Source organism: Schistocerca piceifrons, chromosome 1, assembly GCF_021461385.2.
Source record: "Schistocerca piceifrons isolate TAMUIC-IGC-003096 chromosome 1, iqSchPice1.1, whole genome shotgun sequence".
Lineage (NCBI taxonomy): Eukaryota > Metazoa > Arthropoda > Insecta > Orthoptera > Acrididae > Schistocerca > Schistocerca piceifrons.
Genome location: NC_060138.1, coordinates 897,212,379 through 897,233,987, shown reverse-complemented (window position 1 = coordinate 897,233,987; position 21,609 = coordinate 897,212,379). Strand labels below are relative to the sequence as shown.

General features: G+C 42.5%; 1 protein-coding gene across 4 annotated transcripts in view; it reads left to right on the top strand.

The window, feature by feature from the left end:
• The window catches only part of LOC124716918 (serine protease svh-1-like), a 470,384-nt gene that overhangs the window by 307,662 nt on the left and 141,113 nt on the right, over positions 1–21,609 (top strand). For all 4 annotated transcript variants that reach the window (XM_047243502.1, XM_047243517.1, XM_047243493.1 and 1 more), the window contains one exon: positions 12,583–12,821. In XM_047243502.1, the coding sequence (XP_047099458.1) occupies positions 12,583–12,821 (239 nt within the window). The remainder of the gene's footprint in view (positions 1–12,582; positions 12,822–21,609) is intronic.

Genomic DNA, 21,609 nt, shown 5'->3' with positions numbered 1-21,609 from the left:
CAGAATGAAAGATTTTGGATCATATCATATATATACTTAGAAGATTACAGAACCAAAGTGACATGAAAATTCACAGCACTGTTAGTGCTTGGTTGCTGTTTGTAAATGACACAATATTGAAATACATAAAACTGTGTGTTGACACACACAGACATATGCAACTTGATCTAGATACTTTCATTGCAGTTTTATATAAAAATACATTTTTTGTGCCAGGGGAATTGATATTGACAACTTGTGGTCAGAAACCTAGGGACCACAGTTCTTCCATGATACTCTGTTGAGAAATGTATCTAAATCCGTTACAACAATGGAAACTCCAAGTTTGTTAATAATTGTAATATTAATTTTTCCTGAGAGCACCCCCATTCAGATCTCCGGGCGGGGACTACTCAGGAGGACATTGTTATCAGGAGAAAGAAAACTGGCTTTCTGTGGATCGGAGTGCGGAATGTCAGATCCCTTAATTGGGCAGGTAGGTTAGAAAGTTTGAAAAGGGAAATGGATATGTTAAAGTTAGATATAGTGGGAATTAGTGAAGTTCTGTGGCAGAAGGAACAAGACTTCTGGTCAGGTCAATACAGGGTTATAAATACAAACTCAAATAGGAGTAATGCGGGAGTAGGTTTAATAATGAATAGGCTTTTCCAGGGGCAGATGTGGTCTCTGACCACAATCTATTGGTTATGAAATGTAGATTAAAACTTAAGAAATTGCAAAAAGGTGGGAATTTAAGGAGATGTACCTGGATAAGCTGCCAGAACCAGGGGTTGTAGAGAGTTTCAGGGAGTGTATTAGGGAACGATTGACAAGAATTGGGGAAAGAAATTCAGTAGAAGAAGAATGGGTAGCTTTGAGGGATGAACTAGTGAAGGCAGCAGAGGATCAAGTAGGTAAAAAGACGAGGGCTGATAGAAATCCTTGGATAACAGAAGAGATATTGAATTTAATTGATGAAAGGCGAAAAAATAAAATGCAGTAAATGAAGCAGACAGAAAGGAATACAAACATCTCAAAAATGAGATCGACAAGAAGTGCAAAATGGCTAAACAGGGATGGCTAGAGGACAGATGTAAGGATGTAGAGGATTATCTCACTAGGGGTAAGATAGATACTGCCTACAGGAAAATTAAAGAGACCTTTGGAGAAAGGAGAACCACTTGCATGAATATCAATGCTCAAATGGAAACCCAGTTCTAAGCAAAGAAGGGAAAGCAGAAAGGTGGAAGGAGTATATAGAGGGACTATACAAAGGCGATGTACTTGAGGGTAATGTTACAGAAAGGGAAGAGGATGTAGAGGAAGATGAAATGGGAGATATGATACTGCATGAAGAGTTTGACAGAGCACTGAAAGACCTAAGTCGAAACAAGGCCCTGGAAGTTGACAAAATTCCATTAGAACTACTGACACCCTTGGGAGAGTCAGGCCTAACAAATCTCTACCATCTAGTGAGCAAGATGTATGAGTCAGGTGAAATACCCTCAGACTTCAAGAAGAATATAATAATTCCAATCCGAAAGAAAGTAGGTGTTGACAGATGTGAAAATTAGCAAACTATCAGTTTAATAAGTCACGGCTGCAAAATACTAACATGAATTCTTTAGAGTCAGATGGAGAAACTGGTAGAAGCCAATCTTGGGGAAGATCAGTTTGGATTCTGTAGAAATGTTGGAACACGTGAGGCAATACTGACCCCATGACTTATCTTAGAAAATAGATTTAGGAAAGGCAAACCTACGTTTCTAGCATTTGTAGACTTAGAGAAAGCTTTTGACAATGTTGACTGGAATACTCTCTTTCAAATTCTGAAGGTGGCAGGGATAAAATACAGGGAGCGAAAGGCTATTTACAATTTGTACAGCAACCAGATGGCAGTTATAAGAGTCAAGGGGCGTGAAAGGGAAGCAGTGGTTGGGAAGGGTGTGAGACAGAGTTGTAGCCTCTCCCTGATGTTATTCAATCTGCATATTGAGCAAGCAGTAAAGGAAACAAAAGAAAAATTCGGAGTAGGAATTAAAACCCATGGAGAAGAAATAAAAACTTTGAGGTTCGCCGATAACATTGTAATTCTGTCAGAGACAGGAAAGAACCTGTAAGAGCAGCTGAACGTAATGGACAGTTTCTTGAAAGGAGGATAGAAGATGAGCATCAACAAAAGCAAAACGAGGATAATGGAACGTAGTCGAATTAAATCGGGTGATGCTGACGGAATCAGATTAGGAAATGAGACACTTAAAGTAAATGAGTTTTGCTATTTGGGGAGCAAAATAACTGGTGATGGTCAAAGTAGAGAGGATATAAAATGTACACTGGCAATGGCAAGAAAAGTGTTTCTGAAGAAGAGAAATTTGTTAACATCGAGTATAGAGGTAAGTGTCAGGAAGTCGTTTCTGAAAGTATTTGTATGGAGTTTAGCCATGTATGGAAGTGAAACGTGGATGATAAATAATTTAGACAAGAAGAGAATAGAAGCTTTCGAAATGTGGTGCTACAGAAGAATGCTGAAGATTAGATGGGTAGATCACTTAACTAATGAGGAGGCATTGAATAGAATTGGAGAGAAGAGAAATTTGTGGCACAACTTGACCAGAAGAAGGGATTGGTTGGCGGGGCATATTCTGAGGCATCAAGGGATCACCAATTTAGTATTTGAGGGCAACATGGAGGGTAAAAATCGTAGAGGGAGACCAAGAGATGAATACACTAAGCAGATTCAGAAGGATGTAGGTTGCAGTAGGTACTGGGAGATGAAGAAGCTTGCACAGGATGGAGTAGCATGGAGAGCTGCGTCAGACCAGTCTCTGGACTGAAGACCACAACAATATCAATTATTAATATTAATGATATTGTTAATATTGAGACCCTATTATTTTATGCTATGATATCGGTGAACAAAGGTCAGCTAAAATCAAAATAATGAAGTCTGCTTTGATCACATAAGCTTGAATTAATTGTTTTGAAAATTGTTCCCTCGAAAAAAGCAACATCACTGAAGAAAAATCCTTTCCTGCTATGGCCAGATGCAAATTTACACAATACATGGCAAGTAAAGTACCAGAATCTAGCGTCAAATGCTGGTTAGCATACCTGGGAAGTTGATCAAAGAATCAGATAATTTCTTAAGTTTTAGCATTTCTGAATAAGTTGTACCATTACTGAGAAGTAGAAACGATAGGTCAACTGATAATTTATTCACACCTGGCTGAAGTATTGAAGAGGAAGGACATAAGTTTAGTGGGTACAATGAACCTTTTGGGAAGAGAGGTAACACATCAAGAAGGATGTCAAAAGCGTTACTATAGAAAAGTAACAATATTATGATAAGGAAAGTTGCTACTCACCATATAGCAGAGATGCAGAGTTGCAGATAGGCACAACAAAAAGACTGTTTCAGAAAGCTTTTGGCCGACAAGGCCTCTGTCAAAAAGAGATGACACACACACACACACACACACACACACACACACACACACTTAAGCAAATGCAGCTCTCACACACATGACTGAGTCACAGAGCAAGCTGAAGCCACAGTGCGAGCAGCAGCACTAGTGCATGATGATTACTAGACGGGGGTAAGGAGGAGGCTGTGGCAGGGCGGGGAGGGATAGTAGGGTAGGGGTGGGGGACAGTGAAGTGCAGCTGGGGAGTGCACAGGAATGAGCTGGAGAGAGGGTAGGTCAGCTAGGTGCAGTTGGGAGGCTAGACAGAGAGAAGTAAAGGCCTTTACAAATGTCTGCTTGTGTCTGTGTACGTGCGGATGGATATGTGTGTGTGTGCGAGTGTATACCTGTCCTTTTTCCCCCCTAAGGTAAATCTTTCCACTCCCGGGATTGAAATGACTCCTTACCCTCTCCCTTAAAACCCACATCCTTTCGTCTTTCCCTCTCCTCCCCTCTTTCCTGATGAAGCAACAGTTTGTTGCGAAAGCTTGAATTTTGTGTGTATGTTTGTGTGTGTATTGACCTGCCAGCAGTTTTGTTTGGTAAGTCTCATCATCTTTGTTTTTAGATATATTTTTGCCACATGGAATGTTTCCCTCTATTATATTCATTGGATGATAAATAGTTTAGACAAGAAGAGAATAGAAGCTTTCGAAATGTGGTGCTACTGAAGAATGCTGAAGATTAGATGGGTAGACCACATAACGAATGAGGAGGTATAAACAGAATTGGGGAGAAGAGAAATTTGTGACTCAACTTGACTAAAAGAAGGGATCAGTTGGTAGGACATGTTCTGAGGCATCAAGGAATCACCAATTTAGTATTGGAGGGCAGCATGGAGGGTAAAAATCGTAGAGGGAGACCAAGAGATGAATACACTAAGCAGATTCAGGAGGATGTAGGTTGCAGTAGGTACTGGGAGATGAAGAAGCTTGCACAGGATAGAGTAGCATGGAGAGGTGCATCGAAGCAGTCTCTGGACGGAAGGCTGTAACAACAACAAACAACAGTGAATAACTTTACACTTTTCTTTATTCAGGGTCAACTGCCAATTTTCACACCATTCAGATATCTTATCAGAATCATTTTACAATTCATTTTGGTCATCTGATGACTTTACAAGACAGTAAATGACAGCTTCATCTGCAAACAATCTAAGATAGCTACTCAGATTGTTTCCTATATCGTTAATTTAGATCAGGAACAATAGAGGGCCTATAAAACTTCCTTGGTGAATACCGGATATTACTTCTGTTTTACTCTATGACTTTCCATCTATTACTATGAACTGTGAACTTTCTGACAGGAAATCATGAACCCAGTCACACAACTAAGGCGATATTTCTTGGGCATGTTGTTTGGTTAGGAGATTCTTGTGAGGAACAGTGTTGAAAGCCTTCTGGAAATCCAAAAATGCAGAATCAATTTTACATCCCCTCTTTATAGTACTCAATACTTCATGAGTATAAAGAGTTAGTTGTGTTTCACTAGAACGATATTTTCTGAATCCTTGCCACCTATGTGTCAATAAATCATTTTATTTGAGTTACTTCATAATATCTGAACATAGTATATGTTCCAAAATCCTACGGCAAATTGACATTAGTGATATGGGCCTGTAATTCAGTGGATTACTCCTCCTCCTCTTTTTGGATATTGATGTGACTCGAACAATTTTCCAATCTTTAGGTACAGATCTTTCTGTGAGTGAGTGGTTGTATATAATTGCCAAATACGGAGCTATTGTACCAGCATACTCTGAAAGGAACCTGACTGGTATACAATCTGGATTGTGACTTAAACTGGTTTGCTACGCCGAGGACATCTACTTCTGTGTTTCTCATCCTGGCAGTTGTTCTTGACTGGAATTCAGGAATATTTACTGTGTCTTCTTTGGTGAAGGAGTTTCAGAAAATTATGTTTAATAACTCTGCTTTAGTGACACTGTCATCAGTGACTTCATTGTTGTTATCATGCAGTGAAGGTATTGATTAAGACTTGCCACTGGTGTGCTTTAGATATGACCAAAATCTCTTTGGGTTTTCTGCCAGATTTCAAGACAGAGTTTCATTGTGGAAATTATTAAAAGCATTTCACATTGAAGTATGCACTATATTTTGATCTTCTGCAAAATTTTTCCAGTCTTGGGGATTTTGCATTCTTTTAAATTTGGCATGCTTCTTTTGTTGCTACTACAACAGTGATCCAACTCGTTTTCTGTACCGTGGGGGATCAGTACCATCACTTATTAATTTATGTGGTATATATCTGTAAACTGCCATCAATACTATCTCTTTGAAATCATTCCACATATTTTCTATGCTTACATGATCAGATCAGAAGGAGTCTCTTAAAAAGGCGTTAAGAGCATTTTTGTCAGCTTTTTTAAATAGATATAGTTTGCATTTCTTTTTTATGGTTGTAAGTGTTACAGTATTCAGCTTAGCAGCAACTGCCTTGTAGTTGCTAATCCCTGTAGTCATCATGATACTTCCTATTTGTCCAGGATTATTTATTGCCAAGAGAACAAATATGCTTTCCCAACCATTTATGCTTTGAGTGGGCTTATGAACTAATTGTTCAAAATAATTTTCTGAGAAAGTACTCAATACAATTTTGGATGACATTTTATGCCTGCCGCTGGCTTTAAATGTATAATTTTTCCAGCATATCAAGGTGTAATGGGTCACCCTCCTCCAACATTACCCTTTTCTTTTATGTAAATAACCGATACCTCATATACTCTCGAATCTGGTATAGGTGAACATTCTCGGCTGTTTAACTGAATGAACTTCATATGATTTTGTATATGAAGTATTATATTTCAGGCTAAAATGTATAAAAAGAAATTAACATGTTACAGTCGATATGTACTAACAGTTAAAATTGCTCTTCTTTTAAAAATATTTGAAATTACGAAATTTCTGGCATACTTAAAGTTCATATTATTTATTGTAGAATCTAACATTAGTTATAAAATTTATTTCTGAACTCATTTATTAAATAATGATATATTTTAGTGAAGATTCTTCTTTGGTTGAGAAAGTTTGTAAACTACTTGCTTTGTAAACTCTTTGGAATATTGTGAGTACCATATGTTAGGTGTAGTGGGCATGCCTCTGATGGAAGTAGACAAATTTCTAATCTTTTCAACAACAATGTGAATTCATGTTCTGAAGTGGAATTGTAAAGTCGGTGTGATATAAAAGAATGGGATAAAATAGAAAGACATTCATAACAACAGGCAAATCTTCATCAGTTATTCAACAAGAACCCACAACGTTATAAAAATTAAAGCCTCAAGAATTTGCCCTAGACACTAGACTTGGAGCAAACAACAAGAAGATAATGAAGATAAGTAAAAAGATTTTCTTTTGTATATCTTACGCCTCTTGAAGATTTCAAAATTTGTGCAAAGACAGAGAATTTTAATAGTGATGTGTGGGAGGGTAAGATTACAGATGGTAGATTGAAGTCACCACCAACTATAATTGCATGAGTGAGATACCTACTTGAAATGAGACTCAAGTTTCCTTTGAACTGTTCAGCAACTATATCTTCTGAGTTGGGGGGTTGGTAAAATGATCCAATTAATAGTTTAGTCTGATTGTCAAGTATAACTTCTACCCATCCTATTCCACAACTATTTACTTCAGTTTCGCTAAAGGGTAAACTACTTCTGACAGCAATATATACTGTATTTAATCGATCCTTTCTGAACACTGTTAGATCATTTGGAAAAATTTCAGGTGAACTTATTTCTGGCTTTGGCCAGCTTTCTACACCTCTGACTATTTGACAGCGGGGTCAGGGATTTTCACCTGCCTTGAGATGACTTGGTGTTTGTGTTGTCCTCATCATTTCATCATCATTCATGTAAGCGGCGAGATTGGGCTGAGAAAGAGTTTGGGAATTTGTACGAGCACTGATAACTGTGCAGTTGAGTGCCCCACAAACCAAACATCATCATCATCTAACTATTTGAGCTTCAAGTGCTTTCCATTAGGGCTTGGAGCTCTGATTCTTTTTCCAACACAGCTATGACAATTTACAACTACAATACCGATCATTTCTACAACTACCTTAGTGTGTTTTATCTGCCTCCTGTTAGGTGGATGCCCTTTTCGTGGTTTCCTGAAACCCTCTAACCTGAAAAACCACCCAGTCCCTCCCACACAGCCCCCCACTACCCATGTAGCCACTCCTGACCTATTAAGCAGAACCTGGAAACCCTCCAGCCGATGGCACAAGTCAAGGAATCGCAAGCCTACACAGTCACAGAACTGCCTGTGCCTCTGATTTAGACCATCCACTCAGCTCTGCACCAAAGGACCACAGTTGGTTCTATCAACAATGCTACAGATTGTGAGCTTAATCTCACAAGCAAGACTGACAGTCTTTACCATTTCCACTAGCCGCCCGAAACCAGAGAGAATCTCCTCCGGAATCTCCTCCAATCCAAAGTGACACAGGTCATTGTTGCTGACATGAGCCACCACCTACAGTTGGCTGTATCATGACCTCTTCATGGCATCCGGAAGCACCCTTTCCACATCCAGAATGACTCCCCCGCCGGCAAGCACACAGAATGCACGCTGGTTTCCTTCACCTCCTTGACAGTCATGTTCATAAGGGGCCCTGTTAGGCGTGAAATGTTGGAGCTCCCAACTATCAGCAAACCCACTGTCTGTGAATGCGCAGACCTTGCAGGCCAAGAAGTTTCCTCTGGAAATGGGTGGATGACTGTATCCGACTTAAGAGACTTCATCAGCTACAGATAATGCTCGAAACCTGTTCGTCAAATGAACTGGGGAGGCCTTACGATTGGCCCCTCGTAAACTCTTTTGCTGCCTGCCAGGCTTTGGAATGATCTCCCACACACGGGTGAGCGGTCAGCTTCAGTGCAGGCAGTACCCGGGGCGGCCACAGCAGTGGACCGATTAGGAGACATGTGGGACGTGCTCAACGTCCCTCACATACCCACGTCTGAGCCTCCACAGTTTTGTCCCTTGGCAGCAGCCTCCAGCTGTGTGATGGAAGCCAACACAGGCTGGAGCTGTGAATGAAGGGTCATCAACTCAGCTCGCACCTGTACACAGTAATCACAGTTCCTATCCATTACTGAAGATGCTCCTTTTTGAAACTCATAAAAATATGTGACAAACGAATGGTGTACTTGGCTTATCAGCAAAAGGAATATGAGGTGCTCTGTCACGGACAGTCTTTCCAACACCGTGCTACACTAACCAAAACAAACAAAAGCCTGTATGATACAAAGGCATGACGAGAGGTAGTTGAAACCATGGTGGAGAATGTAGTTCAGTTGTTCCAGTCCTGGTTGGTACTGAGTTATGAGGGGGACACTCCTTTGTGGCTGGATGGCAAGACTTTGGGAGGTGGTGGGAGCCTGGAAAGATAATGCATGGGATATTTGTTTTTGTACAAGGCTGGGAGGATAAATATGGTCTGTGAAGACTTCAGTGAGACCCTTGATATATTTCGAGAGGGACTGCTCATCACTGCCGATGCTATGACCACAGGTGGCTAGGCTGTATGGAAGGGACTTCTTGGTACGGGACGGGTAGTAGCTGTCAAAGTGGGGTTATTGCTGGTGGTTAGTGGGTTTGATATGGACAGAAGTACTGATGTAGCCATCTCTGAGGTGTACGTCGACATCTAGGAAGGTTGCATTTTGGGTTGAGTAGGACCAGGTGAAGCAAATGGGGGAGAAACTGTTGAGGTTCTGGAGGAATGTGGATAGGGTGTCCTCACCCTCGATCCAGATCACAAATATGTCATCAATGAATCTGATCCAGGTGAGGGGTTTAGGATGCTGTGTGGTTAGGAAAGATTCCCCTAGATAGCCCATGAATAGGTTGACATAGGATGGTACTGTGGGGGTGCCCATTGCCATATCCCAGATTTGTTTTTAGGTAATGCCTTCAAAGGAGAAGTAATTGCGGGTGAGGATATAGTTGGTCATGGCATCTAGGAAGGATGTCGTTACTTTAGAATCCATCTGGCATTGGGAGAGGTAGTGTTCAATAATGGTAAGGCCATGGGCACTATGGATGGTTGTGTAAAGGGAGGTGGCATGATTGAAGACCAGCAGGGCACCATTTGGTAAAGGGACGGGAACTGTGGAGAGTTGGTGGAGGAAATGATTAGTTTTTTAAATATAGGAGGTAATAGATTGAATGTGTTGGTCTATGAGAGGAGAGATTCTCTCAGTGGGGGGGGGGGCACAGTAACCAGTCAAAATGGGGCGTCCAGGGTGGTTGGGTGTATGGACTTTAGCATCTAGAAGGTAGGAGTGCGGGGAGTTGTAGGGGCGAGCAAAGAGATGGACTCTGGGGAGGGGTTCTGGATGGGCCTAAGGATTTGAGGAGTGACTGGAGATCCTTTTGGATTGTTGGGATGGAGTCACTGGCAAGGTTTGTAGGTGGATGTATCTACCCTGCTATATAAACTATACCACCCATTTCCCCATCGACTCTCCACGGCTCCTGTGACTTTACCACTCAGTGCCCTGCTCATCACTATTAATGGCACCTCCCTTTACCATTACTGAAAACTACCTTTCCCAATGCCCAATGGATCCCAAACCAACAACCTCCCACCTAGTTGCCATGACCAACTACATCCTCACCCGCAATTACTTCTCCTTTGAAGGCATTACTTAAAAACCAACCTGGGCTATGTCTAAGAGCACCCATGTGACACTATCCTATGCTAAGCTATTCATGGGCAATCTAGAGGAATCATTCCTAAACACACAGAATCCTAAACCATTCACCTGTGTCAGATTCATTGTTGACATATTTGCGATCTGGATCAAGGGCGAGGACATGCTATCCACTTTATTCCAGAACCTCAATAGCTTCTTCCCCATTTGCCTCACCTGGTCCTACTCAACCCAATAAGTCACCTTCTTAGATGTAGACGTCCACCTCAAGGATGGCTACATCAATAGTTCTGTCCATATCAAACCTACTAACCACCAGCAATACCTCCACTTCGACAGCTGCTGCCCATTCCATACCAAGAAGTCCCTTCCATACAACCTAGCCATGCATGGTCATCGCATATGCAGTGATGAGTGGTCCCTCTCAAAATATGTCGAGGGTCTCACTGAAGCCTTCACAGACCGTAATTATCCTCCCAGCCTTGTACAAAATCAGATCTCCTGTGCCTTATCTTTCCAGTCTCACATCACCTCCCAAAGTCTCAACATCTGGCCATGGAGGGGCATTACCTTCGTACCTCAGTACCACCCACGACTGGAGCAGCTGAATTACATTCTCCTCCAGGATTTTGACTACCTCTCATCTTGCCCTGAAATGAGAAATGCCCTGTCCAGTATCCTTCCCACCCCTCCCACAGTGGCATTCCACCATACACCAAACCTACACAATATACTTGTCCATCCCTACAAAACCTCTGCTCTCAACTCCTTACCTCATGGCTCATACCCCTGTAGTAGACCTAGATGCAAGACCTGTCCCATACATCCCCCTACCACCACTACTCCAGTCTGGTTACAAACACCACTATCCCATCAAAGGCAGAGCTACCTGTGAAACCATTCATGTGATCTACAAGCTAAGCTGCAATCACTGTGGTGCATTCTACGTGGGCATGACAACAAACAAGCTGTCTGTCCGCATGAATAGCCACTGAAAAACTGTCACCAAGAAACAAGTGGAGCACCCTGTCGCTGAGCGCACTGCCCAACATGATATCTTTCATTTCAATGACTGCTTCACAGCTTGTACCACATGTGTCCTTCCTACCAACACCAGCTTTTCTGAATTGCACAGGTGGGAACTCTCCCTGCAATATGTCCTACTTTTCCGTAACCCTCCTGTCCTCAGCTTTCATTAGTTGTTGTCCTCACCCATCCAGCCCCTTCCCTGTTCCCATTGCAGCAGTACATAGCTGTCATTCCACCAATGCACCCAGTCTTTCTATTTCTTTTTTCCACTACCCCCCCCCCCCCCTCTTCTCTCTTGCTCTCTGCCTAACCTCCCAACTGTACATAGCTGCCCTATCCTCTCTCCACCCTGTCCATGCATGCCCCCTGCAGCACTTCACGTGCTCCCCACCCCTTCTCTACATCCCTCCCCCTCCCCACCCCCAGCCTCCCCCTTCTCCCCACCCAGTGCCACTCCATTTATGACAAAGACCTTGTTGACTGAAAGCTTATGTGTGAAAGTCTTTTTGTTGTGCCTATCTGCGACTTTGCATATCTGCTATATGGTGAGTAGCAACTTTCCTTTTCATAATACTATTACATTCCACCATGGATTTTCCATTGTTTTCTATAGTAAAGTACTGTGATAAAGCATGGAGACACGACTTTGTCACTTTATCAAAGCAAAAACAAAATAAAATAAAATTGTTCTCATTCTAAGTATGCTCCATTTAGTTATAGTAATTGGGAATACACTATATGTCTTCCAGAAGACTAGAAAATGTTCAGTGGAAGCAGCATTGATGAACAGCTCTTTCAGCTTTACAGTACACTGGACTTCACCAAACTAAATACATGGATTCTTTACACAGAGGTTTCAGGGAATGTTACCAAACAAACACAGTTTCTGGAGCATCTCAGGAGAGAACTAAGACAAATGAAAATTATGTTTGAAAACATATTACCTGTAATCAGCAATGGTTCAAATAATAAAGGTGAGCCACAAAGTAATAAAATTAGGTGGCAGGGCAGAGCATCAAATTGCAAGAGCTAGAAAATATGACATGTGGAGAAGTTGCACATAAAAAATGTAAAACAAATGTAATCTTGAAGCAGAGCATTGTTTGTGTGTCAGGCCACATGATTACAATATAAAAAGATTTTATTTTCTGTTGTTTTAATATCCCATAATAGATCCACTCACAAATAAAAACGATGACTAGAAATAAAAATGATGCACATTTACAGTTTGAATGTTCTTCTCGAAAACAGTTTCTTTGTTTTTTAAAATTAAATATGTGCTAAAATAGAAATAAGCATAGTTCTGTTGCTGCACTCAATTTGAATGCTGCTGCAATTTTAAATTTGTTAAAGTCTTCTATTTCTAGTGGTAAACTGGAGGACTCTCTGCTTCTTGGATTAATTTGTAACCATGTTTGTTTGCAGTATTTGGTAAATGGGGTGTGATATGTGATGATCAGTTTGGCATCGAAGAAGCTACTGTGATTTGTAAGGAACTGGGTTTCAGTCTTGGAGCTATTGATGTCCGCCTACACTCATTTTATGGTAAAAGCAATATGAATGGTACTTTTCTCATGGATGAACTGCAGTGTATTGGCAATGAATCTTCTCTCACTGAATGTTATTTCAATGGATGGGGTGTACATGACTGTGGATCTGAAGAGGTAAGTTTCTGTATATAAGTAAGTAGATGATCTTCTTTCACTTACTCATATACTACTGGGTAATGCACAGGGAAACTGACATATAAATACATCACAGCAATTTTTTGAGTGCAGGTCCATCAAACCAATTTTACCTTGGTATTTACTAGAATAGGGATTAAGATATGTAAAGGAGGTTACACATTCAAAAAGAGAGGAATGAAATTTGTGTTAATTGTGTGTTTATTGCTGACTAAATATTAACTGCAAAGCATGAGATAATTTCTATTACCTTGAGATGTAACCACCAAATACTTCTGAAAGAAGCACCTAAAATGTAGCCTGGCACTTTTAGCCTTCAGAGCGATATTTTCTTTCTCCACGGAGGAAGAATAAAAAGATAGAAGAAAAGGGGAAGTTGGCAAAAATAACATGAAGAGGGGTATCTCTCATACAAAAAAGGGAGGGGCAAGAATACTTAATTAAATAAAATAATAAAACAAAAAATTCTAACAAACACCATTAGCAAAATAGGGACAAGGGCAGTTTAATATAAAGGGGATTAAGGGCAGGTGGTTGGTAGTGGGAGAGGGTACATTGGAGAGCTACTTCCCATCTCCAGCCCTCAGGGCAACTATTAATGGATTGCAGGACCGGTAGGCTTGAACAGTATAGCAAGCACTTGTGTCTCTCAGGTAATGTACAGAATGCTCAGACATTGTGTTCAAGACATCACAAAAGTGGACATTTTTTCTGCACACATTCAAGCATGCAGTCTGCCAGTTTGGTAATAGTCATCCTTACGTAGAAACCCATGCAGTGGGTGTGATTAGTTTCACATGTTGCCTGCCTTAAATGTCATTTGATTTGCTAGTGGTGAGGTTGAAGTAGGTGTTAGAGGTGGATTGGATTTTACAGTTTGAATGGTTGCAACTGTAGAAAGGATAAGAAGGATGTATGGAAGGGAGTGTTTAATGCGAAAGGAATGGTACCTGTTGAGCTGGAGATATGTTATGTTTGATTCACAGGTAACAAAGTTTGGATGGCAGAGTTAATAAAAGTGGAGATTAAGAAGATGACCAGGTGAATTTCAGTTGGGTAAAGGAGTTAAGCTGTAGCCAAGAGCCATATTAAAAGTTTGGCATACAGCTGGACCATCCAAGTTCTCATGGCCATTTCCCTCATCTAGTTGAAGATGAAAAGGGGAGCAGGAATAAGTAAGAATGAAGTTTATTAATGTGTCAATGAATGATGTGTTTTTGGGTACTTTCAGGTGAGGATCAGTAGAGGTATGCTCAAGATGTGGGTGGCTACATGGGTATTCAGGTAGAAAAAAGTCACATTGATGTGACAATGAAGGATTCAAATTGGGTAGGGTGGGAATAGATTTTACACTTTGTGAGACGTGATTGGTGCCTTTTACGCTGGGTGTGAGGCTCCCTGAGATAAGCAAAAATGTGCTGGAATGAGATTTTCACTCTGCAGCGGTTTGTGCGCAGATATGAAACTTCCTGGAAGATTAAAACAATGTGCTGGACTGAGACTCGACATGGGACCTTTGCCTTTCACAGGCAAGTGCTCTACCAACTGAACTATCCAATAACGACTCACGCCCTGTCATCACAGCTTTAATTCTGCCAGTACCTTGTCTCCTACCTTCCAGATGTCACAGAAGCTCTCCTGTGAACCTTGCAGAACTAGCACTCCTGGAAGAAAGGATATAGCAGAGACATGGCTTAGCCACAGCCTAGGGGCTTCTGTGAGGTTTGGAAGGTAGGAGACAAGGTACTGGCAAAATTAAAGCTGCGAGGATGGGGCGTGAGTCATGCTTGAGTAGCTCAGTTGGTAGAGAACTTGCCCGTGAAAGACAAAGGTCCCGAGTTTGAGTCTTGGTCCGGCATACAGTTTTAATCTGCCAGGAAGTTTAAAAAGTGTGCTGGTTCACCACATCTGAGATTTACTGAATTGTGTTCTTAAGACCCTGTCTCAGTGCCACCCATGCCATTCATTCTACACTCACACCTTCATCTCTACAGCCTACTTTCCACCATTGTGTCATATCCTTCCAGTCCACATTATCGCCATACACGTAGCTCCTCATGCACAAGAGTGAGCTCACATACCTTACATTCCCATCCTGTACTCATGCTCCTTCTCTCTCCAGCCATCAGCCAACCTTCCCTCAATCCTTCCTTCTTCTTCTCACCTTATTTCTCCTCTCAAGCACTCTTATTGAAACACCCTCTCAGACTGCCGAGCTGCAGCGCTGGTACAATGTTATCAACTGGGGAAATGTAGCCACAGAGGTGCATGTGTGTGTAAGACTATGAGTGTGTGTTCATTTATAGTACTAGTTAGTTCTGAAGAAGGACACTCCTCTAAAGTTTAGCAATGGTAAAAGTCTTCTGTATGTGCCTCTTGATCACCCAACATCTCTCTGTACTGTGCTTAGTCCTTCCATTATTTAGTTTAATTTATTTGTCCTTACATCGTGATATCAGGCATGTCAATTTAACATGGATATGGTGCGCAAAATTTAAGGCCAAAAGTAACCTTCACATGATGTGTAACTGCCAAATAAGATAGCTGAATGAAACCTGGACCATACATACAGTGAAGAGTCAAAGTAAGTCGTACACCTGTCCAATATCATGTAGGGCCCCCACTAACATGCAGAAGTGCCACAACATGACATGCATGGACTCAACTAATGTCTGAAGTAGTGCCGGAGGGAATTGACACAATATGGAGATATCTTCTGAACAGCACATTGCAAGGCATCTCGGATATGCTCAATAATGCTCATGTCTGGTGAGTTTGGAGGCCATCAGAAGTGTTTAAACTCAGAAGAGTGGTCCTGGAGCCACTCTGTAGCAATTCTGGGCTTGTGGGGTGTTGCACTGTCCTGCTGGAATTGCCCACATCCATCGGAATCCACAATGGACACGAATGGATGCAGGTGATGAAACAGGATGCTTATGTTCATGTCACCTGTCAGAGTCATATCTAGATAAATCAGGGGTACTCCAACTGCACACGCCACACACCATTATAGATCCTCGATGAGCTTGAACAGTCCCCTGCTGACATGCAAGGTCCACAGATTCATGAAGTTTTTCTCCATACCCGTACACATCCATCTGCGCAACACGATTTTAAACGAGACTTGTCTGACCAGACAACATGTTTCCAATCATCAACAGTCTGACGGCAGTGGTGACGGACCCAGGCAAAGCTTAAAGCTTTGTGTCATGAAGTCATCAAGGCTACATGCGTGCGCCTTTGATTCTGAAAGACCCATATCGATGATTGTTGAATAGTGTGCTCCCTGCCGCCGTTTGATAAGCAGCTGCAGCAGCAAGTCGTATACTCCTAGCTCACTCATTTGTTACATAGTTTAATTCTTAATTTCTTTGCGTGTTTTTGGTACTTGCATTGTTTAATTCATAAATTTCGGGCGTATTATGGTATTTGAGAGTGTAGCATCGCGTTTTAGTACCTGAATAGTGTAAATTCGCATAGTCGTTTGTCTTCTGTTTTTGTTTTGAACGGCCAGTGTCAGTTGGTCACAGTCAGTGTGCTCCCTGCCGCCGTTGGATAAGCAGCTGCAGCAGCAAGTCGTATACTCCTAGCTCACTCATTTGTTACATAGTTTAATTCTTAATTTCTTTGCGTGTTTTTGGTACTTGCAATGTTTAATTCATAAATTTCGGGCGTATTATAGTATTTGAGAGTGTAGCATCGCGTTTTAGTACCTGAATAGTGTAAAATCGCGTAGTCTCCTTCCGCCGCCGAGCAGTGTCAGCAGTGCGCAAGTAGCAGCATTACTGCATTTACTAGGCAATCTTGTATTTTAATAACCGTTTAAATTTTGTCAATTTGTTTGCGCTCTCTGTAGATTAGTTCAGACGTTCTTTGCAAAACAGTTTTTAGCATGGATAGGGACTGCAACTGCTGTGTTCGGGTGCAGGCTGAGTTGGCATCCCTTCACTCCCAGCTTCAGGCAGTGTTGGCTTCGGTCACACAGCTTGAAGCTGTTGCCAATGGGAATCACTGTGGGGGTCCGGATGGGGGTTTGTCGGGGACGGCCAGCTCGTCCCACGCATCCCCTGATTGGACTACGACTGTGGTTGCCTGGGATACTGCCCGCATTGAGGCTGATCCCTCACCTGTGGTAGAGTGGGAGGTCGTCTCAAGGTGTGGCAGGGGGCGAAAGACATTCCGGAGGGCTGAACGGAAAGCCTCTCCAGTTTGTCTGACGAACCGGTTTCAGGCTCTGTCTCAGGCTGATACTGATCTTCAGCCTGACATGGCTGCTTGTCCTGTTCCAGAGGTTGCCCCTCAGTCTGCAAGATCCGAGCAGTCGCAGAGGGTGGGCTTACTGGTAGTTGGGAGCTCCAACGTCAGGCGCGTAATGGGCCCCTTAGGGAAATGGCAGCAAGAGAGGGGAAGAAAACCAATGTGCACTCCGTGTGCATACCGGGGGGAGTCATTCCAGATGTGGAAAGGGTCCTTCTGGATGCCATGAAGGGTACAGGGTGCACCCATCTGCAGGTGGTCGCTCATGTCGGCACCAATGATGTGTGTCACTATGGATCGGAGGAAATCCTCTCTGGCTTCCGGCGGCTATCTGATTTGGTGAAGACTGCCAGTCTTGCTAGCGGGATGAAAGCAGAGCTCACCATTTGCAGCATCGTCGACAGGACTGACTGCGGACCTTTGGTACAGAGCCGAGTGGAAGGTCTGAATCAGAGGCTGAGACGGTTCTGCGACCGTGTGGGCTGCAGATTCCTCGACTTGCGCCATAGGGTGGTGGGGTTTCGGGTTCCGCTGGATAGGTCAGGAGTCCACTACACGCAACAAGCGGCTACACGGGTAGCAGGGGTTGTGTGGCGTGCGCTGGGCGGTTTTTTAGGTTAGATGGCCTTGGGCAAGTACAGAAAGGGCAACAGCCTGAACGGGTGTGGGGCAAAGTCAGGACATGCGGGGACCAAGCAGCAATCGGTATTGTAATTGTCAACTGTCGAAGCTGCGTTGGTAAAGTACCAGAACTTCAAGCGCTGATAGAAAGCACCAAAGCTGAAATTGTTATAGGTACAGAACGCTGGCTTAAGCCAGAGATAAATTCTGCCGAAATTTTTACAAAGGTACAGACAGTGTTTAGAAAGGATAGATTGCATGCAACCGGTGGTGGAGTGTTCGTCGCTGTTAGTAGTAGTTTATCCTGTAGTGAAGTAGAAGTGGATAGTTCCTGTGAATTATTATGGGTGGAGGTTACACTCAACAACCGAACTATGTTAATAATTGGCTCCTTTTACCGACCTCCCAACTCAGCAGCATTAGTGGCAGAACAACTGAGAGAAAATTTGGAATACATTTCACTTAAATTTTCTCAGCATGTTATAGTCTTAGGTGGAGATTTCAATTTACCAGATATAGACTGGGACACTCAGATGTTTAGGACGGGTGGTAGGGACAGAGCATCGAGTGACATTATACTGAGTGCACTATCCGAAAATTACCTCGAGCAATTAAACAGAGAACCGACTCGTGGAGATAACATCCTGGACCTACTGATAACAAACAGACCCGAACTTTTCGACTCTGTATGTACAGAACAGGGAATCAGTGATCATAAGGCCGTTGCAGCATCCCTGAATATGGAAGTTAATAGGAATATAAAAAAGGGAGGAAGGTTTATCTGTTTAGCAAGAGTAATAGAAGGGAGATTTCAGACTACCTAACAGATCAAAACGAAAATTTCTGTTCCGACACTGACAATGTTGAGTGTTTATGGAAAAAGCTCAAGGCAATCATAAAATGCATTTTAGACAGGTACGTGCCGAGTAAAACTGTGAGGGACGGGAAAAACCCACCGTGGTACAACAACAAAGATAGGAAACTACTGCGAAAGCAAAGAGAGCTCCACTCCAATTTTAAACGCAGCCAAAACCTCTCAGACAAACAGAAGCTAAATGATGTCAAAGTTAGCGTAAGGAGGGCTATGCGTGAAGCGTTCAGTGAATTCGAAAGTAAAATTCTATGTACCGACTTGACAGAAAATCCTAGGAAGTTCTGGTCTTACGTTAAATCAGTAAGTGGCTCGAAACAGCATATCCAGACACTACGGGATGATGATGGCATTGAAACAGAGGATGACACGCGTAAAGCTGAAATACTAAACACCTTTTTCCAAAGCTGTTTCACAGAGGAAGACCGCACTGCAGTTCCTTCCCTAAATCCTCCCACAACCGAAAAAATGGCTGACATCGAAATAAGTATCCAAGGAATAGAAAAGCAACTGGAATCACTCAATAGAGGAAAGTCCACTGGACCTGACGGGATACCAATTCGATTCTACACAGAGTACGCGAACGAACTTGCCCCCCTTCTAACAGCCATGTACCGCAAGTCTCTAGAGGAACGGAGGGTTCCAAATGATTGGAAAAGAGCACAGATAGTCCCAGTCTTCAAGAAGGGTCGTCGAGCAGATGCGCAAAACTATAGACCTATATCTCTGACGTCGATCTGTTGTAGAATTTTAGAACATGTTTTTTGCTCGAGTATCATGTCGTTTTTGGAAACCCAGAATCTACTATGTAGGAATCAACATGGATTCCGGAAACAGCGATCGTGTGAGACCCAACTCGCTTTATTTGTTCATGAGACCCAGAAAATTTTAGATACAGGCTCCCAGGTAGATGCTATTTTTCTTGACTTCCGGAAGGCGTTCGATACAGTTCCGCACTGTCGCCTGATAAACAAAGTAAGAGCCTACGGAATATCAGACCAGCTGTTTGGCTGGATTGAAGAGTTTTTAGCAAACAGAACACAGCATGTTGTTATCAATGGAGAGACGTCTACAGACGTTAAAGTAACCTCTGGCGTGCCACAGGGGAGTGTTATGGGACCATTGCTTTTCACAATATATATAAATGACCTAGTAGATAATGTCGGAAGTTCCATGCGGCTTTTCACGGATGATGCTGTAGTATACAGAGAAGTTGCAACATTAGAAAATTGTAGCGAAATGCAGGAAGATCTGCAGCGGATAGGCACTTGGTGCAGGGAGTGGCAACTGACCCTTAACATAGACAAATGTAATGTATTGCGAATACATAGAAAGAAGGATCCTTTATTGTATGATTATATGATAGCGGAACAAACACTGGTAGCAGTTACTTCTGTAAAATATCTGGGAGTATGCGTGCGGAACGATTTGAAGTGGAATGATCATATAAAATTAATTGTTGGTAAGGCGGGTACCAGGTTGAGATTCATTGGGAGAGTGCTTAGAAAATGTAGTCCATCAACAAAGGAGGTGGCTTACAAGACACTCGTTCGACCTATACTTGAGTATTGCTCATCAGTGTGGGATCCGTACCAGATCGGTTTGACGGAGGAGATAGAGAAGATCCAAAGAAGAGCGGCGCGTTTCGTCACAGGGTTATTTGGTAACCGTGATAGCGTTACGGAGATGTTTAATAAACTCAAGTGGCAGACTGCAAGAGAGGCGCACTGCATCGCGGTGTAGCTTGCTCACCAGGTTTCGAGAGGGTGCGTTTCTGGATGAGGTATCGAATATATTGCTTCCCCCTACTTATACCTCCCGAGGAGATCATGAATGTAAAATTAGAGAGATTAGAGCGCGCATGGAGGCTTTCAGACAGTCGTTCTTCCCGCGAACCATACGCGACTGGAACAGGAAAGGGAGGTAATGACAGTGGCACGTAAAGTGCCCTCCGCCACACACCGTTGGGTGGCTTGCGGAGTATAAATGTAGATGTAGATGTAGAATAGTTCACACATTGACACTTGTTGGTGGCCCAACTTTGAAATCTGTAGCAATTTGTTGAAGTGTTGCACTTCTGTCACATTGAACAATTCTCTTCAGTTGTCATTGGTCCTGTTCTTACAGGATTTTTGCCCGGCTGCAGCAATGTCGGAGATTTGATGTTAACTGGAGTCCTGATATTCATGGAGCACTTGTTAAATTATGGTACGGGGAAATCCCCACTTCATTGCTATCTCTGAGATGCTGTTTCCCATCACTCATGTGCCAATGATAACACCACATTCAAACTCACTTAAATCTTGATAACCTGCTACAGCAGCAGTAAATGATCTAACTGTGCCAGACACTTGTTGTCTTATATAGATGTTGCTGACTGCAGCACTGTATTCTACCTGTTTACATATCTCTGTATTTGAATACACATGCCTATACCAGTTTGTTTGGCACTTCAGTGTAGAAAAAACTGCTATAATGTATCAGAAGAGCTAACTGAAAGAAATATGAAACAGACATGAAGAAATGACATTTTTATTCAAAGACAATAATCATACTGAAGTCACTGTGATTCATGATGGATCTATGGACATTACAAAAGGTGGGAGATGGTTTTTAATAGGGTATGTGGTCACCATGGATGCAAATGCATGCTCTGTGTTGTGCTCCCATGCTGGCCACAAGGTTGGTAAAGGGTTCTTCTGGTAAGGCACTCCATTCCTGTCCCAGTGTGGTTGACAACTGCTGAACGATCATTAGCGCATGTGGACATGCTTCAGTACGTCTTGTCACAGCCCCACACAAGCTGAGTGGTATTTAAGTTTGGGGAATGGGCAAGCCAATCCATATGCTGAATATCCTCTCATTCCAAGAGATCCTCCACGTGCACTGTTCCATGCAATTGTGCATTGCCATTCATAAAAATGAAGTCGGGGCCAAATGAAACCCTGAAAAGACACATGTGGCGAAGTACAGTGTCACAATAATGTTGACAGGTGAGTGTGCCATATTTAAGGATTC